At 38.2% G+C, this 11,493-nt stretch overlaps 3 protein-coding genes across 3 annotated transcripts; all 3 read right to left on the reverse strand.

The window, feature by feature from the left end:
* Positions 1–627: 627 nt before the first annotated feature.
* On the reverse strand, positions 628–1,101 carry LOC107865780 (F-box protein CPR1-like). The gene has a single exon (XM_016711966.1). The coding sequence runs from the start codon at positions 1,099–1,101 to the stop codon at positions 628–630; it is 474 nt and encodes a 157-aa protein (XP_016567452.1).
* A 1,095-nt stretch (positions 1,102–2,196) lies between these two features.
* Positions 2,197–3,097, reverse strand: LOC124886668. Its single transcript, XM_047395557.1, has 3 exons — positions 3,049–3,097; positions 2,664–2,747; positions 2,197–2,507 (listed from the first exon to the last, which is right to left on the reverse strand). Exons 1-3 carry the CDS (start codon positions 3,095–3,097, stop codon positions 2,197–2,199), a joined length of 444 nt encoding a protein of 147 aa, XP_047251513.1.
* A 6,235-nt stretch (positions 3,098–9,332) lies between these two features.
* On the reverse strand, positions 9,333–10,458 carry LOC107866650 (uncharacterized N-acetyltransferase p20). The gene is made up of 2 exons (XM_016712676.2): positions 9,988–10,458; positions 9,333–9,911 (listed from the first exon to the last, which is right to left on the reverse strand). Exons 1-2 carry the CDS (start codon positions 10,214–10,216, stop codon positions 9,607–9,609), a joined length of 534 nt encoding a protein of 177 aa, XP_016568162.1. The 5' UTR covers positions 10,217–10,458; the 3' UTR covers positions 9,333–9,606.
* Between the last annotated feature and the right edge of the window lie 1,035 nt (positions 10,459–11,493).

The raw sequence follows: 11,493 nt of genomic DNA on the forward strand, positions 1-11,493 counted from the left end.
AGTTCGAATTGTGCAAAGAACTTGTTGGCATGAGCTCTCTCTGAGAAGATGTGGATACCTCCTTCAGGTGCATGGGACTGGAGGGGGAGATTGTGGGGTCCAGCCCCATTACTCAAAATGCAGAAAAATGTAATAGTCCATATTTACAGCATGCATTGTCAAAGATTCCATTTATTAGCCAAGGAAAATTCAAGATATGTTTGATCTTTAATAGATCTTTGATGTCACTGATGACGCCTACATGGGCAGATTTTTGCGTATAAATAGAGCTCCTCAGCTCACTAGTTAAACACACCAACAAAAGAGTGAAAGAAAAATAGAGTGAGGTATCACAGAGGAAAAATAGAGAGTGTGAGCGATATTGTAGTGAGGTGGAAAAATAAAAAAAGAGATTTCTTTTGAGTCTGTAGTAGTCACTTTGAGTATTGTACTTGTGACTACGGTGTAAAATTCCTTACTACAGAGATATCAGTTGCTCCTCTTGGCCCGTGGTTTTTTCCCACATTGGGTCTCCACGTAAAAATCTTAATATTATTATCGCTCTTATTGTTCTTGTTGATTAACCGTATTATTGTTGTCATATTTATTGCTCTTTTTGTTACCGCAATATTATTATCGTGACGGGGTTTATTCCCAACAATTAAGACGTGGTATTTGGATCTCCCCATACTTCTCCTCTGATATATCAAGTAAAACAACTACACAAAGTCCATCCTGATAAGAAGTGTGATAAGAAAACCAGTGGAATGCACCATTTAGGAAGCAGCAAACAGATCCAGCATGAAAAATTGGATGAGGCAGGTCTTGAATTTTTCTCCATGAGTTGTTCTTCAACGAGTACAACTTCATTTCGTATCTGTAGTGACCTCCAAATTCATGTGCCATTCTTACGATAGTATAGTCATCACACGTAGAGTTGTAGCCGATTCCGAAAGTAACATACACTGGCGAATTCTGAACTGACTTTGGGAGTTCAAAAGGTGAAGATGGAAATGTCTTAGATTCACCAGTTGAAGGGTTCAACAAGGAAACTCTTGCATCTGTAAAACCCCCATAGATTTTCGCACAATTCAAGCCATCACAGAAGCCATAGAACAACATGTGGTAAAGTCACTATATCCGCAATAGGCTTATCTGAAAGCAGAACAGTAAGAGGGGACATGACCTAATAATGACATTTTTAAGATTGATTTGGTCCTTTGCTAGGCTTAGATATCTCTTTCTGAAATCAGGTCCGTTGACAAAGGCAAACCAGGACTTAGAAACGCACCCGAATCTGATCAAAAATCTCACAGGAAGTCTCAACAGGATTTCTATGATTATCTCCTGTGGCAGTTCTACAACAGTAGTTTGTTCAGTTTAATCTGTGAAGAAGCTGTAATCAGAACGGAAATAATGGTGTATTTCCCTTATTCCATCAAAGAGATTACTTAGAAGCCAAACCCAAGAAAATCAGCCGGCCCATGGAGATCTAAAAATGCTTATCATAATCAGGAAATAAACCTCTAAGATACATCCGATAAGCAAACAGACAAATTGGAATATGTTGGACCAGGGTCCAGGGATGTGCCACTAACAGTCAAGGGATGTTCACTAGAAGAATTTCTCTCATTATTACCAAATAAAAGTATCCCTGCATGAAATGGCACAGGGAACTGTATAATAATTAAGCCGTGGGACTGAAATATTTACATACGACTGACTTCACATATCAAGGGAAACGACTACTAAATCATCATCCGAGTCTATACTAAGATAAGGCAAAAGAAATGAAATTCACCACCAGTAAAATTGCAATCAGGCCAAGCAACGAAATGGGACAAGGGAATCTCGGAATTATTTTCCACAAATTCTTCATAAAGAGCACAAGTTCAGTTTATTTGGAACAAGTCACTATATTTTTCTATTCCTAGAACTTTATACTAATCAGCCAACACGTCACAATGAGTTTCTTTATAAATTGCAAGTTCAAATTGAAAATCCTAGGTTGCCTGATTTAAGGACATGTCCAAAGCTGCACTTTGAAACTTGGAAAGTAGTGACAGAGCCAGAAATTCTTAAAAAAGATCAGAGTTCTTCTAGTTGACAACCATATCCATGTAAATTTAGGGGTTGTTTCTTACATGAAAGTAGCAAGTACCTTCTACACAATAGTAGTACATAAATCAGGAGAGTCAAATGCCCTAGGAAACAAATTCATGAACTTTGAGGAATGTAATCTGTGGATAGTAAAGTATAAATTACAAAATCCCTCACATTTACATTTTTCTTGAAATTGCCATGCATAGTTACTGAACCCTGGTAGATAAACCCAGCCTTCTCTAAAACCCTATGAGAAGCCCTGTTGTCCAAAATAGCAAAAGCGTGAAGCTTTACTATTCCAGGAAAGTCATTGAATACTCGAGGGATTGCCATTTTGAGTACAGTAATAGCAATCCCGTGCCCCCAATACTCAAATGTAATCGCAAAACCTATATCTGCTCGAGTCTTGTCATTACCTGATGATCCTAGATAGAGTACCCAGAAGAATCCAATAGACAGATCATAGATGCAAATGGCTACATGCCAAGGGCGAGGTATACACACTTCTTTGATGAAGTTCAATGCCTCTTATTTCGAATTCAAAGTATCCCATCTGGTGGTCCGAGTTACCCGATCATCACCTGCCCATAACAACACATCATCAATGTCCGTCTCTCTGAATGGACGTAAACTAATTCTTGATGTTAAGATTAGTGCCTCAAAAGCTGCAGATTAGTTGTACAGCTGCTGTAAATACAACTTTAAAGTAGGATTTAAATTTATTAAATGAGGCTGCAATAATGCAAAATCATCTTTATTACTTTTGCTTATCTTTAGGTCATAATTATTAGAAATAATGGTAGCTTATTTTACTCCTTTTATTGAGTCTTTTCAATTATGTTCTTATGTATAAATGTGGCAGTGATCAATAAAACTTAATAATGCTTTCCGCTCTAGTTTTTCTTTGTTAAGATTTGTTTTTCTTTCCAACAGATTGGTATCAAGAGCATTGCCATCTTGAGGGACCTGTGAGAAGAGAGTGGATCAAAAACACAAGTTCTTTCCATATAACCATTCTTTAGATTGTTATCTTAAATAGTTTATTGAAAATGAATTCTGAAACAAGCTTTCTAATTCCACCCGTCTTCAATGGTGAGAATTATCAAGCTTAGGCAATTAGAATGACGGTTCATCTTGAAGCACTTGATCTATGGGAAGCAGTAGAAGAGGACTATGAAGTAACTCCTCTTGGAGATAATCCAACAGTGAATCAGATGAGACATCACAAGGAGAGAAAGACAAGGAAAGACAAAGTCAAAGCATGCCTTTTCTTGGTGGTATCTCCTTCAATTCTTACCAATGAAGTTCGCTGCAAAAATTTGGGAGTATCTTGAAAAGGAATACCAAGGAAGCGAAAGAGTTCAAAATATGCAAGTGATGAATTTGATTCGGGAATTTGAAATGAAAAGAATGAAAGAATCATAAATCATAAAAGATTATGCAAATCAGCTACTTGACTTAGCCAACAGTAAGACCCCGCAAAATCTTGCGTCGAAAATCAGCTCATTACGCTCCTTAAAGCTCAATAGAAGGTCCAACACTTAGAATATTTTGCTAAGTGTTTAACACTTAGTCTCACTTTAGACCTCCGAACTTTGGAGATTTATTTGACGACCTTCCTGACCTCTGTTTTTTGATTTTCAAGTTGCATTGCGATGGATCAAGGTTGTAGTACATCCCGGGTGAGTTTCAAAATTTTCTGAATAGCGTAAGGGCACGTTTGGGTGCCTAAAATAGTAGGCCCGTGAAGCCCTGGTAATCGCCCTGCATCAGGCGGGCAGGCGCCTTGCAAGTCCGGCGGACTAAGCAGGGCGGCACCTTGCTAAGTTCGGCGGACTATGCAGGGCGGCGCCCTGGGTGTCGCGCTAGGATAATTTTCCTGCACTCCAACTCTATGACTTGAGGGGCATTTTGGTTCTTTTCCGCCCATATATAAGCTTCCAAACACGGGATTTAGCCCCAATTGAAGCAAAATATACCTCTTTTTCTCAAAAACCTCTCAAGAACAAGCTAGGGTTCCAATTGGGGGATACAAATTCAAGAAGTTTCTCCGTCAATCTTTGTAGAATCTCGAACTAAGGTATGCATTGTGTTGATTTATGGATTCCTTTCATCCATAAAGCTCAAGAACCCTATTTTAAATTATGAATCATGTTATTATGTTGTGGGTTGTTCAAGTTTATGTGATTGTTGTTGTTTGATTCCTAAGATGGGATCTTTATGTGAATTATGAAACTACTTTGATATATGAATTGAAATCCATGAAATTGGTGGTTTATGATTTGTGAAATTTGATGATTCCACCTATGCCTTAAGTTGTGCATGTAAGGTATTTGGTAAAATGACTAAAGGGATATAAATTGTGATCTAAATGACAAATGCATGCTTTACCTTACTTATCAAAATGACCTCTATAATGTTGATGTGCATTATGTATGTTTGAAGAATTACTTATGGACTAGTTGATGAAATGTTGATATGTTGATATATATTTCCCTTTCATGTGCAAGATTATGACAACCATGCACTTCATGAAATCCCCAACTTATTGTATATTAGATTGTTGATATTGGTTTTGTATTTAAGAAAATCATGCTTTGTCAGGTTCCTTCTATCGTGTCCTGGGGGTACTTGTACCCAAAAAATATAGTTGTGTGCCTAGAGCCAGTGTCATATTTTCACGATATCTTCAGTCAAGCCATGATTCCTAGAACTCAGTTAGTCATGTAACTCAGGAAAGTTCAGTAATTCAGTAATCTCAGTAGTATTCCATCAGTCAATGGAACTCCATGAATTCAGTTTAGTCCAGTTCAGTTAATCATGTTCAGTGTTTATTCAGATGGGAGTAGGAATTAACACCGAGTGAACCCAAGGATGGGAACACACACTGTCAGATGAGGGTGTGATTCTTAAAAGTCATCCTTGCGTTCCAGAACTATGTAGCCAACATAGGTTGAGACATCAACACTGTTAGATAAGGGTTGATGAGGTGGATAAACACTGTCAGATGAGGGTCCCACCGTTCTCTTTTGGGGACACTGTCAGATGAGGGTCACCCACAACTTTTCCTTACCAGTGGCGCGGTATTGACACCCTTCTAATTGGGGTTACAAATTGGACCCCAACTCAGCTATAATGCATTATTTGGGGCATGTCGGTTAGATGACTACTTTCCACAGTTTTAGTTACAGAATCAAAACTATCAGATATAGTCATTCAGTCTCAGTAAAAGAACTCAGATAGTTCTTCAGATTTCAGAATTGTCAAGTATAGTCAACTCAGAACAGTGCGGACCTCAGATAGTTCCATCAGAAAATGGACTGTCAGACACAGTCGCTCAGAATATTAGTTATATCAATTACATTAGTTATTAGAATTTTCATGTTATCAGTATTCAGACTCAGTAATCATGTTATCATGAATTCGGTTATAGTCTCTTATTCATGCATGTATTCTCGCGTTCATATTATTCAGTTAGTTAGCATAGTTCATGCATATGAAACCTTTGCATTAGCCTACCTCACATGCATACCAGTACATTCCATTGTATTGATGTATTTGCGCTATGGTGTTTTACTTTACGCCATAGGTTTCGAGGCCCGAGCTCCAGAGCATCAGTAGCATCCCAGTTCAGCAGTCAGAGTTAGCAGTGAGTCCTCATCCTTTGAGGACATGATTATTATTTTATCATTTCAGTATTCAGTTTGTTTTAGAAGTTGGAGTTAGTTGGGGATCTGTCCCATCAACTCCTTATTCAGATAGTTAGCAGCTTTTCAGACTATCAGGTTCAGACAATTTATCTTAGTTGTTTTGGGTATTTCATATCCCACTCATATGTTGTGATTTTATCCATCATGTTTTATCAGTTTTGAACCTTATGGCCTATTAACCTTTATTTCTGCATTTATATATGTATATTATGCAATATACAGGTACAGATATTAGTCATGGGTTAGCTTGTGATCCTTCGGGGTCATGAGCATCGTGTAACATTCCGGGTATCAGATTCGGGGCGTTACACCAACAAGGTGAGATTATTTGGTAAGGATTTTACTGATGAAAGAATTGTTCAAAAAATTCTTGTCATACTTCCTGAGAAATATGAAGCCACAATCTCTTCTTTAGAGAATTCTAAGGATCTGTCAAGCATTACCTCGACAGAACTTGTTAATGCTTTGCAGGCATTGGAGCAAAGGAGAATAATGAGAAAAGAAGGTTCTGTTGAAGGTGATTTTCAAGCTAAATCATAGAACGAGTCATACGAGGAAAAGAAAAAGAACCAGAAGAAAAAGCAAGGTAATAATTACAACAATCAGGGAGGAAGTAATCCATCCTGCCCTCATTGCAAAAAGACAAATCACTCTCAACGAAAATGTTGGTGGAGACCAGATGTAAAGTACAACAAATGTGATCAATTGGGCCATATGGAGAGGGTATGCAAGACACAAACACAACAAGAAGAAGCTAAGGCTGCTGTAAATCAATATGAAGAAGAGCAATTGTTTGTAGCAGCTTGTTTTGCTAGCAAAAGCACTTCTAAAAATTGGTTAATTGATAGCGGATGCACAGATCATATGACCAGTGATCATGAGCTCTTTAAAGAACTAGATAGATCTGTTATTTCCAAAGTCAAAATTGGAAATGGAGAATATCTTGACGTAAAAGGCAAAGGAACAATTACAATTCAAAGCCCTACAAGTTTGAAACCTATAACTGATGTTTTCCTTGTTCTCGATCTTGATCAAAATCTCTTAAGTGTTGGGCAGCTACTTGAAAATGGTTTCAAAGTGTTGTTTGAAGAAAAAACATGTGTCATCAAGGATTCTGATAATAAGGAGACGTTCAAGGTCAAGATGAGAGGAAGGAGTTTTTCCTTGAATCTATTGGACGATAAGCAAGCAACAATTGTCAGGTTGGAAAATGATTCCGAGTTATGCAACAAAAGAATCGAACATTACCATCATGATGCCATACTCTTCATGAAAGAAAATCAACTAGCAGAAGGTCTCTCGAGCCTTAATAAAAATCTTCTTGCTTGTGAAGTTTGTTGGTATTGGAAACAAACACGGCTTTCTTTTCAGAATTCATCATGGAGGCCAAAGAATAAGCTGCAACTTGTTCACATGGATGTAGGAGGACCTCAGGAAACATCATCTTTAAAGGGAATCGAGCATCAGCTAATGACACCCTATACTCCTCAACAAAATGGAGTAGTGTAAAGGAAAAATAGGACTCTAATGGAGATGACAAGGTGTTTGCTTCATGAGAAAGGGATACCAAAGAAATTTTGGGCTGAAGCTACCAATACCGTAGTATTTCTGCTAAACAGATTGCCAACTAAGTCTCTACTTAGAGCAAGATTCGAGTTTCTCGGAGAAAGACTTGGTGTTACAGCTCTTGAGTCAAGGAGGAGTGTTAAGATTAGTGCCTCAAAAGCTGCAGATTAGTTGTACAACTGCTGTAAATACACCTTTAAAGTAGGATTTAAATTTATTAAATGAGGCCGCAATCATGCAAAATCAGCTTTATTGCTTTTGCTTATCTTTAGGTCATAATTATTAGAAATAATGGTAGCTTATTTTACTCCTTTTATTGAGCCTTTTCAATTATGATCTTATGTATAAATGTGGCAGTGATCAATAAAACTTAACAATGCTTTCCGCTCTTTCTTTTCTTTGTTAAGATTTGTTTTTCTCTCCAACACTTGAAGACTCTATTGATGAAGTTTGAAGGGGAGCTTTGGAGTAACTGGTAAAATTGTTGTCATGTGACCAGGAGGTCATGAGTTCAAGCCTTGGAAACAGCCTCTAGCAGAAATGCAAGGTAAGGCTGCGTATGGTACACCCTTATGGTGGGGTCCTTCTCCAGACACCGCGCATAGCGATAGCTTTTAGTGCAACGGGCTGCCCTTTTGCCCATTGATGAAGTTCCAAGTATTTGTAACGGGTAACTATATGGAGTTTCACGTACCATTCATATAGGATGGGATTTATCTAGAAGTGTCTTTTTGGAGCTAATGTACATAAGGTCTTCTTGAAAAGTTCTTAACAAATTTTGACCATATACTAGGGAATATTAGTGTAAGCTTGAATTTGAAGTTCAGGGATTTCCTCAACGAATGGCTCAAGAGAGCTTGTATTTATTACTCCTTCTGTTTCAAAAAGAATGACCTAGTTTAACCTGTCACGAAGTTGAAGAAAATAAATAATACTTTTAAATCTTGTGGTTTTAAGTATGCTACGTGAAAAGTTAAAATAAAAGTTGCTAAAAAGGGAAAGAAGTTATTCTTTTTGAAACAGAGGGGGTATGATTTGTTATCCAACCTGTACTCCAACGAATTTCAGTAAGGCACTTGAACTCACTAAGAATAAGAGTTTTAAGCACATGTTGTCACTGCTTGTAGCCCACTTGCTTTGACCGTATGAATAGTACATCATATCCACTGTCAAAGAATGAAAAAGTTCCACATACTTACCGATGGCTAATGAGATGGGTGGTGCTTGGAAAATCCTCCTTCTAAGCTAGCTTTTGGGGTGTGAGTTAAGCCCAAGACCTAATGTTATTAATTTAGTGAAAAAAGTTAATTTCTTTCAGTCCAAACTACACACCTGTGGTCCAAGTTTTTGCTGTCTCATTAATTTAGTGACAAAAATGAATGCCTGGTCCATATTTCTTTCCAGTCCAAGCTACTCGAGTGTGGTCCAAGTTATTCTTGAGCAGTCCATATTTCTTTCCAGTATAGCAGACGTCTCAATATGATTGGTCAGGTGTACGAGTTCGAGCGTTTTCTCCAATACTTGGAAAGCCAAAAAAATCTTGAAATGGCCAATGACCTGCTTGTGTTTGATAACAATAATAAGATGTGGCGTGATATGGTTATTCATCTGATCTTACCGATATATGAATTAACAATGTAGAATTTATCTTTCCATCGACAAGCAGACTTTAAAGGACTTGGCAAATGCTAACTACCAATACCGGTAACTATCGATATATAGAAAGATATGGTCTTAGTTAAGACTATTAAACATGTTGAAAAAATTGGTTATTAATGAGATATCTAAGGCTTGGGCAATCCTCCTTCCTTTGAACTAGCTTATGGTGTATGAGTAAGGCCCAAGACCTAATTTTACAAAACAATTGATCGTATTTTGTGGCATGTCATTTGTCAAGCGTAGAATCAAACAAACAACTATAGTAGCTATGCCGTCTGTATTGCCTGATCCACGTTAAACTTGGTTGATACTACGTAAAACACCAAGCCAGTATTACCTATTATTTCAAAAGTAAAACACTACTGGGTTCTACTCTGTACATAAAGATTTTTATCTAGTAAAGAGCAAAAACAAAACTCACAAAAAATGCAGTTATAACAGGGCCACTTTTGAGCTCTGCAATAAAAAAATAGCCATTGTACAAGTGAATCTACATGACGGTCTCTTTGGACTTCACTTGTAGAAGTTGAAACTCAACGATGATGGCTAATTCTTAGTTATGCAGGTTAAATTTCTTTGTGGTGGCAATTCATGGGCCTGAAGGAGAGGTAAAGTTATACTCCGTGGATAAGAGACTGTATATCACCTCATCCACTATTTTCCCCTTGTGGTATCCATATTTTCTCAATATGCCCTCCTTGATGAACCCAACTTTCTCCAATACCCTTTGGGATGCCTTGTTCTCAACATCAGCTAATGCCTGAAGCCTTATTACTTCAGGAAAGTCGTTGAACGCTTGAGGGATTGTCATTTCGATAGCCTTAGTAGCAATCCCCTGCCCCCAATATTCAAAACCAATAGCATATCCTATGTCAGCTCGACTTCTATCATCACCTGATTCAGGGAAATCAGATTAGTCGAGCCAGTAAATCTCGGATACTGAGTGCATAAAGAGAATAAAAGAGTTCACCTGATCCAGGAAACACCGTTACAAACCCGATTGAGCGATCATCGATGCATATGGATCGACGCCACGGGTGAGGTATACACGCTTCCATGATGAAGGTTAGCACTTCCTCTTTCGAGGTCAAAGTCTTCCATCCGATGGTCCGAGTTACTCGGTCATCGCATACCCATAACATCATATCATCAACGTCCGTTAACTTAAATGGACGCAGAGTAATTCTTGAGGAGTCCATATCTCTTTCCAGTATAGCTGATCTCTTAACAACAATGATTGGTGCTTTAATGGATTGTAGGTTGCTCAACGAAGCTTATAATATAATAAGTAACACAAAATGGGCTAGTACCTACCTTTACAATTTGTTAGTCAAAGGCTAGGGATTTTAAAATGTGATAATGGGCAGTGGGGCATCATATGTTTTTGTATGTGAATGTATCCTGGCCACCTAAACCAAGGGCCTTGGTCTAAAATCTGATTTCCCCAAAGCCCAGTTGACAGTTGATATTACTAGTTTATACTGTTTACCACTATCTACCTATATAGTGGTACGTCCAATCTTCTACCAACACAGTTATCTGGTACCTCTTCCATCAAAGTTCTGGACATATGAGGAAACTCTAACACACTTCATTGACCATTAGTGTCACGATCCGAACCGAGGCCCTGGCCGTGACGAGCATTCCCGAACCCGAAGGCCCAGAACACCCTTTGTCTATCTGGTAATCATGCACATAATTCATATGATCAAAGTAATACGGAATAGACACAATAATATGGAAACATGGTCAACAATTTTAAAAATTTAAAAGGCCTGAAAACATGCCCAACAATATTTAATAAACATCTGCAACAGTGTGCGAAATCTCTACTGACATACTATCTGAATAACTAGGACAAGGACCCCAGCAGACCAAAATCCATACTGAAATAAATACCTAAATGACTAGGCCTTCCAAAGCAAAGAAGGCTCACCAACTGAACTATGAGACAACCCTGTCTGTAGACTCTACTGAGGATCTGGACCCTTAGACTGTGCCTCAGTACCTGGGAGGAAGGGGGGTCAGCACAATTGTACTGGCACGCGAAGCAATCCAAAATAGAGTAATTGAACATATATATATATATATATATATATAATACGTGAGAGCAAATGTTCATCAAACATTATGCATAAAACAGTTTTTGAAAAACACATGGGCACCTTCTGAAAACATGTAACCTATCTTTATATCTCAAACTCTGATTTGTGTATTACTTTTGAGTTAGGTGTTATCCCCTACAAGTCTGATATTCCACGGGCGATATGGAATCAGCCATTGACTCAGCGGGGAAGCCTCCAACCCGAGTATGCCGTAAGGGTTGGAGTTCCTGAATCTGATACGCCACACGACACTTAAGTCAGCGTATAATAATATATCCGGGTCGGCAAACCACGGTTTTAGGCAATGAGTTTCTTGAACTCAAGCCCTCTTCAGGGTACCACCTAACATCTCTGTATGCCCATTTTTAACC

This window comes from Capsicum annuum, chromosome 8 (genome assembly GCF_002878395.1).
Source record: "Capsicum annuum cultivar UCD-10X-F1 chromosome 8, UCD10Xv1.1, whole genome shotgun sequence".
NCBI lineage: Eukaryota > Viridiplantae > Streptophyta > Magnoliopsida > Solanales > Solanaceae > Capsicum > Capsicum annuum.